The sequence below is a fragment of the Cyprinus carpio genome, chromosome B22 (genome assembly GCF_018340385.1).
Source record: "Cyprinus carpio isolate SPL01 chromosome B22, ASM1834038v1, whole genome shotgun sequence".
NCBI classification, from domain to species: Eukaryota; Metazoa; Chordata; class Actinopteri; order Cypriniformes; family Cyprinidae; genus Cyprinus; species Cyprinus carpio.
Window position 1 is genome coordinate 30,210,638 of NC_056618.1, and position 19,936 is coordinate 30,230,573.

At 34.2% G+C, this 19,936-nt stretch overlaps 1 protein-coding gene across 3 annotated transcripts; it reads right to left on the minus strand.

Moving 5' to 3' along the window:
• Positions 1-8,847: 8,847 nt before the first annotated feature.
• Positions 8,848-18,357, minus strand: LOC109083704 (V-set domain-containing T-cell activation inhibitor 1-like). 3 transcript variants are annotated; one of them, XR_006158105.1, is made up of 7 exons: positions 18,169-18,344; positions 12,075-12,220; positions 9,817-9,863; positions 9,399-9,734; positions 9,167-9,270; positions 8,974-9,072; positions 8,848-8,895 (listed from the first exon to the last, which is right to left on the minus strand). XR_006158105.1 is itself a non-coding variant. In XM_042749954.1 (6 exons), exons 2-6 carry the CDS (start codon positions 12,113-12,115, stop codon positions 9,087-9,089), a joined length of 531 nt encoding a protein of 176 aa, XP_042605888.1. In that variant the 5' UTR covers positions 12,116-12,220; positions 18,169-18,357; the 3' UTR covers positions 8,866-9,086. The 3 variants fall into 3 exon arrangements, 2 of the variants coding, with proteins under 2 accessions (XP_042605888.1, XP_042605887.1); XM_042749954.1 differs by having other exon boundaries at positions 8,866-9,089; positions 18,169-18,357; XM_042749953.1 differs by having other exon boundaries at positions 8,866-9,072; positions 18,169-18,343.
• Positions 18,358-19,936: the final 1,579 nt, after the last annotated feature.

Sequence of the window (19,936 nt, forward strand, 5' to 3'; positions counted from 1 at the left end):
GTGCAGGTTTAATTTATTCGTTTCTTGTTTTACTTAGGCCTAAATAATGGGAGAGAAATTATACAGTGCATTACATTTGACTAAAATAAAGGAAATAATTCATATAACATGCAACAATTTCTTAATCAGTGTACAGACAGATATCTTTTTCCCAAGAAGTTATCTGTCAAAATAAAGGACAGGTAACAAAATAACAAAGTAGTGCGTTACAAAAATGCCTGCTGTTTTATTAAAGAAATTTTTAAATATAAATTAAAAATGTATTTGTGACAAATATAGGCCTAATATGTGAGAATATTGACATTTTGCATATAAATCCATGTAGCTTAGCTCACTAAAATAGGCTACCACTTTTAATGTTTCGATGCAAAGTAAACCACCATTTCTTTAGGATAATGTAACACATAATTCATATTATATAAATAATACTGCACACCTATTAAATGTGTCAAATCTAAAATATGGTGTAATACTTTGTAGCTTAGAGAAAATATAAGCACAGGTGCTTGACATTTATCCTGCTTAAATTTGTTCTAAGAAATGCACATAACTTCATAAGTACTAAAATTTCATCTGTGAATATTCAATAGTGTTTTTCTTTCATTTTCCCCGACTGCAGGCGTCAAATGTAACACATTGGTGAGGCAAAGCTGATGGCTATTTGCGAAAATGTGGTTTGATGCGCTTGTTTGATAACTTGTGGCTAAAGCGCCACTCAGCGGACAAATGCTGCAAATGCACTTTGCAGACGCGGCAGCGGCGGCACTCGCGGCGGCAAAAAGCTCATTTTGGTTGGTCACCTACTGTAGTTCTCAAGTTGTGTTGCCTCTGACTTACTGAAATTAATATTGTAGGCCAGAAAACTGCTGAAACTAACAATTCCAGCTCAGACAATAGCATATAGTTGCCATGTAAGTGACAGGATATGATTAGTTTCTCTAGTTTGAATGCCCTTTAATTTGTTGACCCTTTCTAAATACTGCCAAAGGTTCCAGTGCCACCCTTCAGATCAAATCGAGAAAAATAATCCATTTGTGAGGACATTTTCATGTGATCCACAGTTTTACAGTTTCAGTAATTTGACTAGTCAATCATTTGGTTTTTATATACCTTCAGTCTGAAAATCAAAAAAGTAACAGATTTGCTATAGTGGTACAAAGATAATAGCGGACTACCAAAGACTGAAACAAAGGTCTAATTATACACAGAGGAACAGAATAAAAAACACGTGATGGCAAGAAAACAAACTCTAACAAAATTTAGAAACCAAGGAAACCAATGCAGAATTTGAAACTGCATGCTAGAATACCACATGGCAGAAATAGTAAGAATATGCTAATATCCAACTAAACCACAGGAGATGTGACAATAGAAAAGAATAATAGGCTGTCAAGATAAGGCCTTAAAGTGATAGGCATTCCAAAAAGCTGCTTCATGAGTCTTTAATATATATATATATATATATATATATATATATATATATATATATATATTCACTTTCCAAGTCATGTGATTTCAGGAAACGGGGTTGTTACCATTTCAAACATTTAGTTTTTGGAACATTTAAAAATTCAGAGGATAGCCGGTAGATGTCATTTATGGTGCCTAGGAGGTGACATTTGTATATATAAATATATACACTCACCGGCCACTTTATTAGGTACACCTATTCAATCGCTTGGTAACACAAATTGCTAATCAGCCAATCACATGGCAGCAACTCAATGCATTTAGGCATCTAGACGTGGTGAAGACGACTTGCTGAAGTTCAAACCGAGCATCAGAATGGGGAAGAAAGGGGATTTGAAGTGACTTTAAACGTTGAACAGTTGTTGGTGCCAGATGGGCTGGTCTGAGTATTTCAAAAACTGCTGATCTACTGGGATTTTCACACACAACCATCTCTAGGATGCAGTGTGCAGTGTTGTATGCTGCTTATTTAGACAAGTGTATAAGACTATTATTATGTAGAGTCTTAGGTGTTTTAGGTGTTGCAGTCAAGCCACAATAGGGCAGACAGAGTTATATTGTTGTTGTCATTTAGTTTCTCTGGCACTCCGCTTTCCAAAACATGAAATATGAGATTAATACTTATACCAGGCAGGAGATTATCTATTGGCTGTTGGCCAAATTATTTTAAGCAGGCAGAATAAAGCAAGCAACTTGACTTCCTCTTCATTTGGTTAAAATTAGCTTAAATGGTCTGAGGTTAAGTTTTATCTCCAAATAGGTGTGAAATAAACAAAACTGCATCATGCAGCTCTGTGAGTTTATTATTTCATGATATCTTTTTAAACTTCAAATCATTTATGATGTTGTAAAATCAGAAAGCTCTATAATTTTGTTAGATGCATGATTTTTTTCTTCTTGTAGATATGCTCATATGCTGTCAAGCTGCAAGGACTTTTTACAAATCAGCTAACAGATTTAGACTGTGAACTTGACCTAAAAATGGTGACATGGCGGTTGAATCCATCAGATCCTCCAGTTCTGATATTACACTTATTCTCAAACCCACCAACAGCGTTTTACTTTAATAACATTTTCAATCAGTTTTCAAACAGAAGTATTCAGTGCCGTCTAAACATCATCTGTTCATAAATAATGTCACTATCGATGAGTTAGTAGTTTATTACTGTACAAACATAGACAGAACTGCACAATTCAGAAGCGGCACCAGAATACACATCATTGGTGAGTGAACCTTTAGTTATTGCTTCATAAGAATGTCATACTTCAGAAATTTGGAGTAGAAGAGATTTCTTAATGCTTTTGAAATAAGTTATTTTAAATTGCAATAAGAATTCATAATATTACTGTTTCCTTGTATTTTGGTAAGCATAAGACACATTTCAAAACTTTAAAAAATCTTAATTATTTATTAATTTTTAAAATGTTTTGTGTTTTTAACGTCACACATATTTGTTTATTTGCTAATTTTGTTTTGTTATTCTGTTGTGTTTTTTTATGAATGTTTAAATTCAGTACTGTCTGTCACTGCAATTACAGTAACAGCTATCACTGCATTTCATTTACAGCTCTAATGCAGACCACATGGCCAGATCTTATAGTAATATTGTGTCTGATGAGTGCTCTTATGCTCATTGCTGTGATATGTGAGTTGGTTTTCTTAAAACCAAAAAAAAATATTTTGTTCCTTTCCAGTAAGTTAAATTGTTCTTAAATTAATTTTATTTGATAATTTTGTTGATTTTTCCTTAGCATTCTTGGGCCTATAAAAGTTTTTTGCTAATGGAAGTAACAAACACCTCGACCTTATGAGCCTTGAATAACCCGAAGACTCGACACCAGCACTGATACATTATGTGCAAGTGTGATTAATGTGAGTTATTCATTTCTAAATGAGTTTTGCCGCTTTCTTAACTCTTAACCACAATGTGTGAAGCCAATGTGTTAATAGTTAAGTGTTAGTAATTAATGCTAATTCTGGTTGGCCCATCGCTCTTTCATTATATTGAGGTAAAAGTTTTCACATTGGGTAAATATATACATTTTCCTGAATCATACAACTGCAACCAGATATAATAAATACATTTGATGTATGTTTTTTGTTTTTTTTTCTAAAAACTTGTTAAATTATGCAGTATCTCTTTCAACAAATATTCAATACAAAAATATGTGACACCTTTCTTTATAAATAAAACTGAGACAAGCTCAGTAAAATGTTTAACAAATAATATATGTGACTCCTTTCTTTATAAATAAAACTTTTTATGGTTAAGTGATGTATGAATTAATATTCTATGTTTTAATTTCTTTTATAACCAACAAGGGGTTACATGAATGAATTGTTTAAAAGTCTAATTGACGTAGGTACAAAATATTTCCTAAAGGGGACCTATTATGCCCCTTTTCACAAGATGTAAAATAAGTCTTTTCACCCCTTTGAACACTTTTGTTTTCCTCCTTGAAAAAAGCCATCATGGCAGCCAAGGAGATCATGATTGCACTGATAAGTCTACCGTGCAAAAACGCAAAACAGGTTTTTTATTTATTTATTTATATTTAATTTAATGATCTTCAGTCTTCACGGACCTTCACAGGGTTTAACCAGACAGTTACACGAGTTCCACCAATCAGATGCATCACTGTGGGATTGTTCAGGATTGAGGGTAATGAAGTACTTATCCAAGACATCGCGAATAAAAGGCATTTATCTCAAAATAAGGTCAGTGCCCCATGAACTTTTGGCGTTTATATGAGCATATACAATCACTTAGTACAGCCGTAGCTGGATTTAAGTCTGCCATGTATGGTTAAATTTTTATGGCTTTTAGGTCAGTTGTCAATGGAGAAATTGTATTGAATTCTTACTTCCAGAAATTTTGTTGCTAAATTTAGCAACTTTTCAGACTACCCTAGCAACTTTTTCTTCCAAAAGCACCTAGCAACAAATTTAGCTATTTTTTTTTTTATTTATTTGGCAACTTTTAGCAACTTTTGATAAGTGACTCAAATGATAAAAAGGCACAATTTACTATTTAAATTACACAAAAAGAGGAAACCAAAGATGTCTAGCAGTACACACATCACAGGAATTAAGTTAGCTGCTATTTGTAATTGTTTAATTTAATAGTAATAATAATAATAGTTGAATACTGTTATTGTTCATTTATGAGACACTTTGGTAGTAGCTTGTACCTGCAACTGTTGATGAGTTAGTTACTAAGTCATCAACAATCGCAGAATGTTTTTCAATTCACCACCTAACCGTTAGTACACTGTAAGAAAAATATGTAGAAAAATGGAAAAGGTGGCAGTAATTTTTCAGGACATTATCCATTGTCCGTTGTAACCCTGTAACTCGAAAACACAAAATACAATGGGTAATTAAGAATGCAGGTAAACAAAAAAAAAAAAAAAAAAAACTGTGAAAAAATCAACACAGAAAATTCCTTCATATTAACATAGTAGATTTTGCATTATTTTTAACAGACTTTTCTTAGAGTGTAGCATACTAACTAACTAACACACTGTTTAAAAGTATAATTGTTCAGAATGTGTAGTTTTACTTGTTTACTAGCTAATAATAAAAAAAACCTTAAATTGTAATTGTTCAAAAATGTGTATGTTTTCGATAATTCAATGTATTTAAAAATAGTTCTTTATATTTTAATATTATATTGTGCATTTATATTGTTACGAACTAATCTAAATTAACACATTTTAATATTATATTGTGGTTTTTGCTGAGATTTGGATTACATAATGACGTCATCCCGCAATGACATCACAACATCATTTAGCAACTTTTAGCAACAAATCAACCTTCCTTTAGAAACTTCCCCTGAAAATTAGTTGGCAGCACTGGCCTTTGCATTGCCAACAAAACAGATGTTTGATGCAGTTTCGTTTACCGTCTGCAGTTCTGAATCATGACCGGAATCTTTTATATCTGGGACCGCTCCATCTTTCAGTATCAAATGATGTGCAAATACAGCGTCGAACTGGGCCTTGTTTAACGTTCATTAACAAACACAAAATTCTGTTGCTGCCCCAGGAAAAAAACAAACTGTATCCCGTTTACATAACGCTGCATTCTTTAGGAAGCTGAACAAAGTTATCTTTCCCTTACAACCAAAAACACACTTCTTTGGACACATTCTTCCCAAGCAAGTCCCGGGAAGCGCTGCCGCCGGATGTAGCACGTTGATCATGGGAGCGATCTCGCTCTGGTCGATGCGTGCGCGGGCGTGTTTTTCCGGGAGAAATGCCCATATAAGGAGTTCCACCCTCGTCTACGTCATGAAGAACCACGACTGAAAAAAACTCTGAAACTTGTACAAACCCAGAAGTAAGATTTTTGGCACAGAAATACTCCGTCATATGTCCAAATAGTTTTTTTTTACACTTTGTCCATGCTTAGCATGAGAATACAACTCTTTAAACAGTGTAAACAACTCTGAATCCATGAAACAGCATTGACCCTTTAACTATTATTCCAGCATGTCTTGATCTATACAATATTCATTATTTCTATAAAGATATCTTATCTAACATTGTGTCGAATCAGTGGCTCGGAGCTTGTTTCAAACTCACCAAAAGTCTCATGATTTTAGCAAATGATGATGTCACAATATTTAGAGGGTTAGTTTGCTTTGATCTGGGAACCCAAACAGGTGTGTAATAGTTTTAACTGATCTCAGGCCAGTTTTCTAGCTTAAATTCATTTAAAATTAATTTAATTCATTTTATTACTTATGTGTATATAATACAAATAGGTGAAGGATAATTGCTTAACCGACCTATTTTGTCAAGCCCTGCTTAATACGCAATACATTTAGAGAACCTTCATATTTAATATTATGTAGGCTAATTATTTCTAATGATTATTACTTATTATTATAATCATTTAATTATTTAGCTAGTTGTATTATTATTTGACTACATCATATATTTTTTGCAGCGTTTATTTGTAAAAGTGTCATTACACATGTAGGGATTGAGTTTTCAGTGCAGTACATCACTTTGAGCAGCAGCTGCCGCCAGCATCGATATAGTTTCGAGAGATTCGAAACAGTGAATCATTTTGAGAAGCAATTGATTCATTTGATTAGTGGTTTAGAATGGATTAATTTTTTTAATTAAGTTTAATTTCTTTTTTTTTTATTGTGTGTTTATTCATTTAGTGTGTGGATCTTTTAAAACTGTATTCTCCATTAAAAAAATAAAAAAATAAATAAAAAATCATAAAAATTCTACAGATAGGGTGCTTTTTATTTCATTTCACAGAGTGAGTGCGTTTTGATTTTTATGAAGTTGAACTACACTGTAAAAAATGCTGGGTTAAATTCAACCCAACACTGGGTAAATGTGGTGAAACCCAGCGATTGAGTTGTTTTTGACCCAGCAGTTAAACATTTAACTCAACCGTTTGTTGAAAAGAACACAATGGCTGCGTTTGTCCATATTTAACCCAGCATTGTAAGAGTGTAATTTATTTATTTATAAGTTATTGAGGTGACAATTTGGGGAAAATCTTCAGGCTAGATCAAGGCTATTTCTATTTTTGTTATTGTGATGTAATATATATGTGTGTTATGGTTCTGATTATGATCAAATGGAATAAAACACTAGCCTGCACGTGTGGAGCAAGCCTGTCTTTTACTTCCTCTTGATTGTGGTAAAAATCACTACATTTCTAGGTAAAGTTTCATCTCTGAATCCTGTGAAACAAACAAGACTGAATCATGCTTCATGATATCATCAAGTTTTTTAATATCATGAAGATCATGTTCCTTCTTTTCAGTAAGTTTACTGTCCATTGTAATTTTCTTATAATGACAGAAATGAGGATTTATGATGTGTTCACAGCACAAAAGTTTCAAATCTGTATTGTTTTTTTTCCTGACAGATCTGCTCATATTAGATTTGAGTAAAAATGTCACCATATTGTTTTTTTTTGTTGTAGATGTGCTGATGTTTGTTTTTGGTTAAAATGTATCCTCCAGTTGTGTTATTTCTTGTTGTTAAGGAGCTGATGTTTGGTGTTTTACTTAATAATAATTCAAACAGAAATATTCAGTGCAGTCTAAACATAATCTGTTCATAAATAATGTCAGTATTGATGAGTTAGGAGTTTATTACTGTACAAACATAGACAGAACTGCACAATTCAGCAGTGGCACCAGAATACACATCATTGGTGAGTGAAACTTTAGTTATTGATTCATAAGAATATAATACTATATACATATTTACACTATCAATCAAATGTTTGGAATAGAAGAGATTTCTTAATGCTTTTGAAAAAAGTTTTTTTTTAATTGAAATAATTCATAATATTACTGTTTTCCTGTATTTTTGCATTTCAGAATCTTAGTTATTAATCAATTTTGTTGATTTCTTAGCATTCTTGGGCCTCAATTACCACCATTTTAAAAATAGTTTCTGTATGGAGTAGATCATAAATGATGTGACTGTAGATATTAGTTGCTGATAACTGTCTGTGTCCCATATTAAAAACTATCTACTTAACATGAAGCCGTCACTGACATTGTACAATATATAATCATAAGTGTTTCCTCTCGCTGTATTTTCAGTTATATTCAGTACATAGACTGACACATCGAGCCATTTTATGATTCAGGGATGAATGAGGGAAGATGTGATATTTCATTTAAAATATTGAATGAGTGTTGTTGTGATATTTTATTTTTTTTATAAATTATATTATTTTTAAAAATTAGGTTTTTTTTTAAGACAATAACCCTCAGTTTCACAGACAAGGCTTAAGTCTAGTCCCAGACTAAAATATAAATCTGAGCTGTTTGAACTGAAAGAAACTTGCACTGACGGATCTTAAAACATATCAGTGCCTAAAAATTACTTAAATGTCCTAATTGAACTATTGCCTAATCCTGGCTTAGTCTAAACCCTGTCTGTGAAACCAGGCCTAAGATTTGTTTTAAAGATTTTGTGATCCTGTCTTTTCAAATATTTTATTGTTCTTTCACTTTAATTTGTCAGTGATGTGATTTACTTTTGAGTTGTTTAATGTTGACGATTTTCATCAGATTTAATTTTTCTTCTTTTGATATTTTCGCATCTTTTTTTTTGTTTTTCATATTTTTTAATATTTGTTTGGGGAAAATAAATACAATATTATTTTATAATTTATATTATATTTTATTCATGTTTTTATTTTTTATTTTTGAATCTGATTTCAATTATATAATAAAATTATATTTCTATATATCCAACTCTTTTTGTTTCTTTTGAAATGTTTTATATATTTCCGGCTCTAACATATAGTTCTGCTGCGCTGCTGGCATCCCGAATTTGAATCCCGGCTCATGGATCTTTCCTGATCCCTCCCTCCCTCCCTCCCTCCCTAAAATCTCTCCCTCTCTCTCTCTCTCTCTCTCTCTCTCTCGAATCTGCTTCAATTCAAACACAAACCAGCTGACATTCATTTATGACGACATCAGGTGACGAGAAGCACCTGCTGGGTTGATATTGCAGTGAATATATAGAGTAGTTCTCCAGCTCCTCCTCCTTTATCCAGGCTTGGGATGCTGTGATTTATGTAGAAACCCCTGTGACAGAGTTCTGTAACACATTCATCATTACAATGTTTCATTTGAGGCTGTTACTTAATTACAATGTGAAGTACATGTTTATTATGACTGATGAATGAACTTACAGCCAATGAAGATATAATACCAATAAACAGAATGGAAATGATCATAACAGTCATCTCTGGTCTTGGTTTTGTGCCTTCGCTGGGGATTTGCTTTTCTGATTTCTCTGGAAGACAAAAGATTTACAGTTTTGGAGGAAAAACACAAGAAAACATAAGTGCATCCTTTCATAATGTCTACGCAAAAGAAAACAGGCTGAAATATAAACTGTTTTAGTCGTGTGGTTTTACTCACCTTTAATTAAAAGCTCAACACTCCTGAATACAACTGATTCCTTCTTCATGAAGATGTAGCATCCGTATAGTCCTGCATCAGTGTGTTGAAGATTGTAGAGTTTGATGGAGAAGTTTCCTCTCTTATACTCCTCGGGGAAGCTTTCAACTCTGTTCTTGTACTGTTGATCCTGTTCTTCCACAGAGCCATTACCATTAATAATCTCATACACATTCAGGCTGTACTTGTTTCTCCAGAGCACTCTGATGTCTTGAATTGTAATCAGAGGTTCTTCAGAAGAACAGTTTAAAACAGCAGATCCTCCAATAAATCCCTCAACAGTCTCCTGCAGAGACACTGAAAACAGAGAGAAGTTATGAAAAAAATAAAAATAAAATAAAAGTATGCTCTACAAATAATTGTTCATTTTAGTACTTACCTTCACTTGCTGTTACAAACACAGGCAGAAAAAAAAAAATACTCCATCTGTGTAAACAGAAACAAATGATTTTATCAACAGAAACATCCACTGAAATAAATGCATAATATCTCTGAGATTAACGCTTTAGTTTAGTGAGGACGTCATGAGATTAAAAACAAAACTTTGTCACAGGTGTAGCACCGCCACATAAGGAGATGTTTGTTTATTTATTTATTTATTTTTATTTATAGCTGCAGTTACCAACTGCAATGTTCTGTCAGTTATTTGTTGATTGTTTTCTCCCTGTGTACTGTGTTCTCCCCAGAACTATAGTATCGCGAGATTCAACTCGCGTCCCGTGGTCACGTGATGTGTCGTCATCCAAACCGGAAGTGGGAAGTTTGTTTTTCTTTAGAATGCCGGTGTTCTACAAGTATGTGGGTAGTTTTTTTTTATTTATGTTTATTTTTTTATACTTTTTGATATCGGCGTCGCTCACAAGTCTTTTTCTTTCCGATGATTGGTTTTCTGTCGTCTTGGCTGTGTTTTCCCTGTGGGCTATTATGACATCTTCTTGGGGAGTATTTATATTTTTTCCCTTTTTGATTTTTTTGTATGGAATACTTGCCTGAAGATCATTAGGGATGGTTTAGGCTTTTTTTTGATCAAGACATTTTAATTACCACAATAAATTCATGCGCTAATTGAAATGTCCATGTTTTCTGTTAGTGTTGTTACATTTATACAGTCTGCCTGGTTCTGGGACGAGGTGTTTATAACAAGAGCACTAGTCAACACGATATTTAATATGGTGACACGATCCTCAGATGTTGTGAAGTTTGGTCATGCAGTGTGTGAGAACTATGAGATTTGATCTTAGTTGATGTTTCAGGTTTGTGTCACCATGTCTGATCTCGTCAGTGTATGCAGGCCAGGATTGGCTAATTGGGAGCACCGGGAGAAGTTTTTGAGAACCCCACTGGCATGACAAGATACTATAGAAGAACCATTTTTGGCTCCGCAAAGAACCATTCAGTCCATCTGAACCATCTCTTTCTTACCTTTTTATAATCTGAAGAACCTTCTTTCGCCAGAAACCACCTTTTGTGAAACAGAAAGGTTCTTCAGATGTTAAAGGTTCTTTATGGAACCATTTAGACAAAAAGGTTCTTCTATGACATCATGAAGCACCAATATTTTTAAGAGTGTACCTGAGGGAAGACGTCTTTCACTATTGTAAGTTAATGCTGTTAAATAGAGAGAGAGAAATAAATAAATAAATAACTTCTACTGTATTCTTAAATTTCGACCTCATTATATTGAAGTACAAATCCAAGCACCAGAGGTAGCCCACACTCTCTAAGTTTTCTAGAAAGCAGAAAGACAGAGTGCTGAAAAGGCCAGTATATAAAAACACAATGAATTACAAGTCTGTAGAGAGCAGTGCACTACTGCAGACTTATATACTGAGGGTGTAATTACATTATTTTAATAGCCACAGTCAGTCGTGACCTAAAGTGGGCCGGTGTAAGGCATGAAGCACCAGGGCTGTGTGTATGCATGCATTGATCAATGCGTCGGTTTGATTCAAGAGTGAAAAAGGTTTACACTTCAGTCTGTTCATCTTACATATAAACTAAACATGTACTGTATTAAGTAAAGGTCTCTTACAACAAGATCATCAAATTATTTGAAAACTATTCATGTACAGTAAACAAAGAATATTTTTGAAATATCTGAAATATAAATAATAATAATATCATAACACAAATCTGTCTTGTGATGTAGACTGGAATCATAAATCACAGCATGTTTGTTTATTTAGGCCAGAGGAGAACTCCATCCAGAATAAGGCTGGTTTATCTCAGGCTTTTCTGGAAGTTTCCTCTCATCTGTTTGATACAGTGTGTCATCTAGTGTTCATAACAATGTACAGCACGTACCAGACTGCCACTGGTTTCACTTTCATATTCAGTATTCAGTCATATTCTGTTTGACGGCAAAGCTGCTTTTAAACAATCAGCATCGTATATAGCACTATAAATAAACGTGACTTTAATTGCTTCTACAGTCATTAACTTTGGTCAATAAAAAATTATTTGAAATTATTTCCAGGATTATACAAAAGCACTGTATTCCAATTGTACCTAATAAAAAGCTTGGCTACGCCCGACATGCCAGAATATAAATGCTCATCCTCTAAAAAAATATATGTAAAAGTCGTAAAGTGTACATGAGTTAGCCTACTGTTTATAAATATATATACATATATATACCTGATGAGATTTCCAGATGAGATTCTTTTGTAGATTTCCATGAGGACAACATCAAATTACTGTTTGTAATATCAGACGTTCATTCCCAGACTAATCTTCAAACTCTCAAAGCAGTAAAGTCCACCTGCTAGCAATCCTCTTCAGTTCTGTGGAAGTAAATACATGATGAGTACATCATGAAAATTATCTGATTCTTTGCTCACTCTTACCAAACAATTAAACTATTCACAAATACAAAGAGAAATTCATTTTCAAAAGCTGCCAATTCCCAGAGACACAATGCTCTCATGACCTCAGATATGGACATAGACAAAAACTCATCCCCTGCACTTTTTCATTGTACAAGTGTGATCACATAGAGCTTTTCATGGAACGATGAGTATATATATAAATCTAGATTTAAAATTCAATCTATACATAATCTGTCTATACAGTATGTGCTCATACCCAAGCTTTATTCAACATCCAGAGATGTCACAATGAGTTAAAGAGATAGCTCACCCAAAAATGAAAATTACCCCATGATTTCACCCTCAAGCCATCCTAGGTCTATATGATATGAGCTATATTAAAAAAATATCCTGGCTCTTCCAAGCTTTGTAATGGCAGTGAATGAGGGTAGAGATTTTGAAGCCCAAAAAAGTGTATCTATCCATCATAAAAAGTGCTCCACACAGCTCTGGGGAGTTAACAAAGCCTCGTTTACACTGCCAGTTAAATGTGACCCAATTACGATTTTTTGCTCATATGTGACACAGATCGGATCTGTTCTATGACAGTGTAAACGGGAAAAATCACATGCATTTGGTTATTTTGGATATTTCAATGTCGTTTTTAGTATTTGTTAATATGTTGGATTTAAATTTGGTTTTTGATAATGTGTGTGTGTATTTTAATGTGGTAGTGCGTTCTGTACGTCATTAAAACTGCAACAATTTGGTACTTCTTCGCAGTTTAATGACGTCTATGTGACCTGTGCTGGCAAAATGAGTGAAAATTCACACGGGCTATTTTGAGCTACAGGGGGAAAAAAAAGATAAATTATTATCTTTATTTGTACATTTTCTGAGAGGATTACATTTCTCCCTTAGCTTCTCGCGCTGACTGTCATCCGAAGTGCGTGCATATAACGGCGCTTCTGATGGCGCGCAGTCCAGATAAATACACACATATACAGAATTACAATTCAAATGTTGATCACACTGCAAACTGTGAAATGGTCTTAAATTGTAGCTTTTTACTTCTTAAAGTTCATAAATGTGTGAATTTCTGTCATGATGGTTCTTTTCCATAACACTGAATGCTGTAACAAAGGAAATAAAGAGTTGGTTATTATTAAAGGGATAGTTCACCCAAAAATTTAAATTTGATGTTTATCTGTTTATCTAGGTGACTTTGTTTCTTCAGTAGAACACAAACCAAGATTTTTAACTCAAACTGTTGTAGTCTATCAGTCTTATAATGGAAGTGGATGGGAATCACTGCTAAAACATACAATAAAACTAAAACAAAACCAAATTAAACCCTGCGGCTCGTGACGATACATGTCACACAGCTACAGATACAGATCGCAGACTTAAGTGCATTACGGCCACCTGTCTCTCAAGTGGACAATTGACACTCTATCTGCAGTCTCAATTAGGAGTGTCAATGGTCTCTTTCAGGCTCAGACAGCATAGGTTAAGCTTATGGGTCTGTCACGTGACTCGAAAAACCCGAAGACTCGAAACAGGTGAACCGATTCCAGTACAGAACCTGTAGGATGTTGCGTATGCGCAACTCAACGAATTACTTCCTGAGAAGACTCGTTCTTCCCAAGTCACAGTAAAGATTTGTTCAAAGTGGGGTGGGATTTTTTTTTTGTGTTATCAGGCTATAGTTATAAAGTTAGTTTTTTGAGATATCTTATTGTGCATTTTTAAAAAGTAAAGCCTGTGTTATACTTTCCGCATGAGCAATCCGGACGCGTACACAGACAGTGCAGACGCGGACTGCTTGTATTTATACTACCGAAAGCGTACACTGATGGTCCGCTCCGCAACAATTCAAATCATTATTTTTCATTAGTTTAAATCATTTTAGAAATCAAACTCTACTAATTACAGTTTTTCCGCATTCTTTGTTGAAAATGGGGTGTAACTATTGTCTTTATTTTTTCCTCTGATAGTCCATAGTTTTTCTGGTCAATAGTTTCTTCATGAATCAAATTTATTTTGCGTTCTCACTCTCTGTGCTATAATTGACAAGAGTATCACGCGACCTGATGGAATTTACCGCTGATTAGAGAACCGGCTTTACTGACGAGATGCGCATTAATGATCGGCCGATCTTTATCGTGCACCCCTAATATTTTTTATACCATATAAAAATAAAAAGAAGAAAAACAATCCTGTCAGTCGGGGTTCGCTATACCCGATAGACCCGTTATCCCGGGTTATACTGGGTTTTTACAGTTAATCCCATGTCCAACACACACACGGTCGGGGACAAGGCACATTAACACAAGGATGACCATCTCTATTTTCTCTCTCTCTCAAGATTCAAAATTCAAGTAGCTTTATTGGCATGGTAAAAAAGTATCTTTCCACTGCCAAAGCATAGAAACATTTTAAAAGACATTTAACACAAATATACATAAGAATAGAAGTATATAGCATATAGAGTCTGTATATCTGTATTCAGTAAAAATGAAAGTACTAATAAAAATTAAAATAAAGAGAAAGGAGAAGGACTGGATCCTGTCATGTCAGTTTGTGTGTGTTGTATAGTGTTTTCTTCCGGCTGTGACTTGTGGTTCTGTTCCTGCTGCTTGTCCTTTTATCGTGGCAGGACTTGACGTACCGGTGCAGCCAAGTTAGAGCTTGTTGAGGTTTCTCCCAGAATGTACGGGCAGTTTGTCCTTTTGTTGTATCTGGTTTGGAAGTCTTTGTGCTGGTTTGTGAATTGGGGGAAGAATGTTTCCCTAATTTGTGTATAATTAGGGCATGTTGTTAAAAAAGTGCAGTTCTGTTTCCACTTCATGTTGTGTGCAGAAATCTGTCTTCTTTTGGCAGCCAGGTCTGTCTGTGTCTGTCTGTCTCTATAGTGAGGTTATGGTCACTGAGTCTGTACATGGTCAGGACTTTTCTTAGTTTAGGATCTGCCACTGTGTGTAGGTATTCTGCCAATTTATATTCTCTGTTTAAAGACAGATAGCATTCTAATTCACTTTGTTGAGCTGTTGCTTCTGTCCAGTGTTTCAGATATTTCTCTTTCTGTATTTTAATGATTTGATTTAGTCTAGCTGGGGTTTTAGGATTGTAAAGTCTGTTCTGAGACCAGCTGGCTGAGGGGGCTTTTCTCTGGGTTCAGTTCTTGGTAGTTTAAGGCTTTATGGTCTCAGTATGACTGCTTTTTAGGTGCCAATGGAATTTAATTTAATTATTAGTGGGTACAGCCCTAATTCTGCTTTGTCCCTATTGGATGTTTGTCCCATTTGGTGAAGTCTTGGTTTGTGAGTGTACCCCAGACCTCACATCCATAGAGTGCAATTGGTTCTATAACTGATTGGATTATTTTTAGCCAGATTCCAATTGGGATGTCAAGTTTATATTTTTCTTGATTGCGTAAAAAGCTCTTCATGCCTTGTCTCTCAGGTCGTTCACAGCCTTGTTAAAGGAGATTAAGTGTTACTGATGTCTATTCTGAGGTATGTGTAATTTTTAGTGTGTTCTAAGGGCATGTTGTTTAATGTTGTTTAACTGACAAGGCCCATGTCTGACAAAAGGTGTGCAGGAGGTCCAGGTGCTGCTGTAGACCCTCTTTTGTGGGTGACAGAAGCACTAGATCATCCGCAAACAGAAGACATTTACCTTCAGTGTCTAGTAGGGTAAGACCGGGTGCTGGGGACTGTTCTAGGGCTCTTGCTAATTCATTGATGTAGATATTGAATGGTGTAGGGCTTAAGCTACAGCCCTGTCTCATGTCATGACTCTGGGGGAGGAAATCTGTGTGTTTGTTGCCAATTTTAACTGCAAATCTGTTATTAGTGTACATGGATTTAATGATGTCATATGTTTTTCTTCCGATGCCTCATTGGATTAATTGAAGTAAAAGCCCTTCATGCCAGATGGAGTCAAAAGCTTTTCTGAAGTCAACAAAGCATGAAAAGATTTTTCTTTATTTTTTGTTTGGTTTCTTTGTCAGTCAGGGTACATGTAGAGTGTATATATGGTCTGATGTGTGGTATGTTGGTTTCTTTCTACATGGTTTAACAGGAATATAATTGGAGTTCTTTAAATTTTTGATAAATCAGGTCAACTAACAATCCAGTAAATCTAATTATTAATTTTTTTTTTTTTTTTTTTTTTTTTTTATTTTTTATTTATTCATAAGCAAAAAAGGAGTTGAAATTGATGCATTTCTCAAATCTCTTAGGTTGATTAAAAACCAGAAATCTTATGATGATTTGTTTTGTAATGCCTCTGATACATAATGTTTCCTCTGTATGTCTTTATTATTTTATTTTTATTTAATTAATTTTTTTCTCTTATTTTGTTTGTGGAACTTTACACGAAGAGTTTATTTAATTTCATTCCTGTAGAAGTTCTGTCTGTTTTGTTATTTGTCTGTTCATTGTTTGATGCAATATAATAATAATAATAATAATAATAATAATAATAATAATAAAAGGCATGTGGATGTCCGCTCAGAGCCTCCGCGCGCACTCTCCGATGACGATTGTCGATGATTTTTACGTCATGCATACCATAACAGACAATGTAGCGAAAGTATAACACAGGCTTAACCCATTTGTGGCCAAATTTTTCAGAATGGTTTCATGCATATAGTCATGTTAATAGTGTCCTATGTGAACATGTTCTGCATTTATTTTCCCCAGGTTTTAGTTTACTTTCTTGAAAATCTTATTAGAATGTGCAGCAACTATAGTTGCCGGTGGGCAAATATGTTGTATTCACCCCTTCAATGTCAAATTTGAATAGGAGGAGAGCATTTGGCATCTAACTCAAAATAACTGTTTTCAATAGATCAGTCTTTATTCATAAACAAATTAATTATGCATAAGAGTCGAAGAACATTCGATGCAAACCCCCCAAAAAGTTGCGTCTATCTTATAATGTCTTGAATATGAAAACACAATAAATCCGTTTGTCTTAAAATGATGGAACATAGTGCAGAACAAAGTGCAGCCATTAAGGTGACCCAACAGGGTATTGTGTATCAATAAGTTAAATAAAAATATATAAATAAAAATAAATAGAATTAAGAAAATATTGCATCTATATAATAAAAAGGGTAAACCTGAAAGAAAATTATGCATTTAAATGTTTGGTTACCAACATTCTTCAAAATATCTTCTTTTGTGCTCAACAGAAGAAAGAATCTTAAGATTGCAACTTGAAGATGACACAATGATGACACAATTTCCATTTTTGGGTGAACTTTCCCTTATGTAAGCAGTTTTAGTATAAGTAGCCTACAAGGAGTACTGCAGTGAAGGTACACATAGTTTTATAAATTCACATAAAACATATGCATACTATACTTTGTGATGTAAATATGTAAAATATCACATATTTTATGAATAGGCACATATTGATTAGGTCAAATGGATTAACCCTGACAAAAGTCCTTGAAAAAGATAATCTTCATCAATTAATCCCTTGTGTAAGCTCTTTATCTTTTCATACTTCCATACTTCCTTTTGTGTGACTGACTGAAGTTAGTAACCCCCCATCCCCCCCTCCCCGCCCCCACATGCCAAAAGCAGACACAGAAGTGGGGCAGTAGAGCTGTGGAAAGACACTATACACCATTTCCCCCATGAAATGTACTTACAAGTTATTTGCCCACCGGCAACTACTGTTGCCGTTTGGACATTTGACAAAGTATACACAAAACTATAGATCTCCTGGAAGATTTTTGTTTGGATGTTCAGATATCATTCACAATAGACTCACATTCACTTTTTATCTTATGTCTGATATGCTAAAATCCGATACGTTAATGTCTTTCTCTTTCCACACTAGAGAAACATGGGACAAAGAACGAAAATGACATTCGAAACAGGGATTTAACTTCTATTCAAACTCACCTTGTTGATCTGCTCAAATCTTTCCTCGTGTTCGGAATTCCCCTTTTTGCTTTGCGTGAGCACGAGAAAACATATAGCACAAGATTTCCCACCCGCCTCAACTGAGTTTTGTCGAAAAGGAAAAGAAAAGAAAAAAGCGATTTGAGCTGCACGTCCTCCAAAGCCCATTTGTTGGCTCCGCAACCCATCCTTTAAATAGTCCCACATCTGCATATTGCTCAACAATGCTGTGACGTTCCGAAGGGAGAAGGGTGGAGCAGTTTTATGCTGAACAGTAGAGCCATCAGAACAGACCATAGACTGTAAAAAACAGTTTTTGAAGAAGCCTCTTCTGCTCATCAAGCCTGCATTTAGTTGATCTAAAGTGCAAAAACAGTACAATTTTCTAATATTTTTACTATTTCAAATAACTGTTTTCTATTTGAATATATTTTAAAATGTAATTTATTCCTGTGATCAAAGCTAAATTTTCAGCATCATTACTCTTCAGTGCCAAATGATCCTTGGGAAATCATTCTAATATGATTTGCTGTTCAGTAAACATTTATTATTATTATTATTATTATTATTATTATCAATATTTAAAACAGTTGAGTAGAATTTTTTCAGGATCCTTTGATGAATAATAATATTTAAAGATCAGCATTAATACACTATAACCATTCAAAAGCAATTGGAGTTAGTACAGAGAGAGAGAGAGAGAGATTTTAGAAATTAATACTTTTATTTGGCAAGGATGCTTTAAAATTGATCAAAAGTTATGATAAATACATTTAAAATGTTACAAAATGTTTCCATTTCAGATCAATGCTGTTCTTAGAAACTATAGAAAAACAGATCTTTTAAATATTAAAAATATTTCAGAATTTTACTGTTTTTGCTGTACTGTGGATCAAATAAATGCAAGCTTGGGGAGCATAAGAGGCTTATTAAAAAAAAAAATCATTAAAATCTTCAAAATCTTCTTTTGACTGGTAGTGTACAAATAAAAAAGACAGCACACTGTAATAATTCCACATTTATTGTGAATGTTTAAGCTCTCCCTCACTCTCTGAGCCTCATATGCAATGGAAGTATACGTATTAGACATTTAATTTAATATTATACAGCACAAATCTATATTATATACTAATAAAAAGGTCATTTAGAACATTTATATTGACTTTTTAACTATTATAGGCCTATTAATATGGTTTTAATAAAATATAATAGAAATGTGTTCGGCTATAGAATAGATTACATATGAACTAAGACAAGCGATTATAATGGGAAATATACTTAACAGCAAGAATTACAGTGTGACAAACTGCTAAATATTCTATATGATGATGATTTACCTGCTGGCTTGCTGGAGCTTTGTATTCATGTTTGCAATGTTGACCTGCCTTTAGCAGCCTCCCTTCTCTCTCTCTCTCTCTCTCTCTCTCTCTCTCTCTCTCTCTGTGTGTGTGTGTGTGTGTGTGTTTTTTACAAAGTGCAACAGCAAATGTGGTGTTATTTGTATTAGATCTGGTCGGGCACACCAATTTTATTAGACAATCTAAGGACGTGGATATTCTGTACAAGTTGTTGTAAGAACTTTTAGAAGACATCATTACCGACAGAAATACAAAATCAAGCTTCCAAATGACTAATTCAGCGTACTCACTGTACAACTCACTGTAATGTGGATTGTAATGCATCTACCTGTTAATGCAACGACCTTCGGGAACACAGATTGTGAGTGCACATCCTGATTGCTCAACAGATTTTGCTGACCCTGGAACAA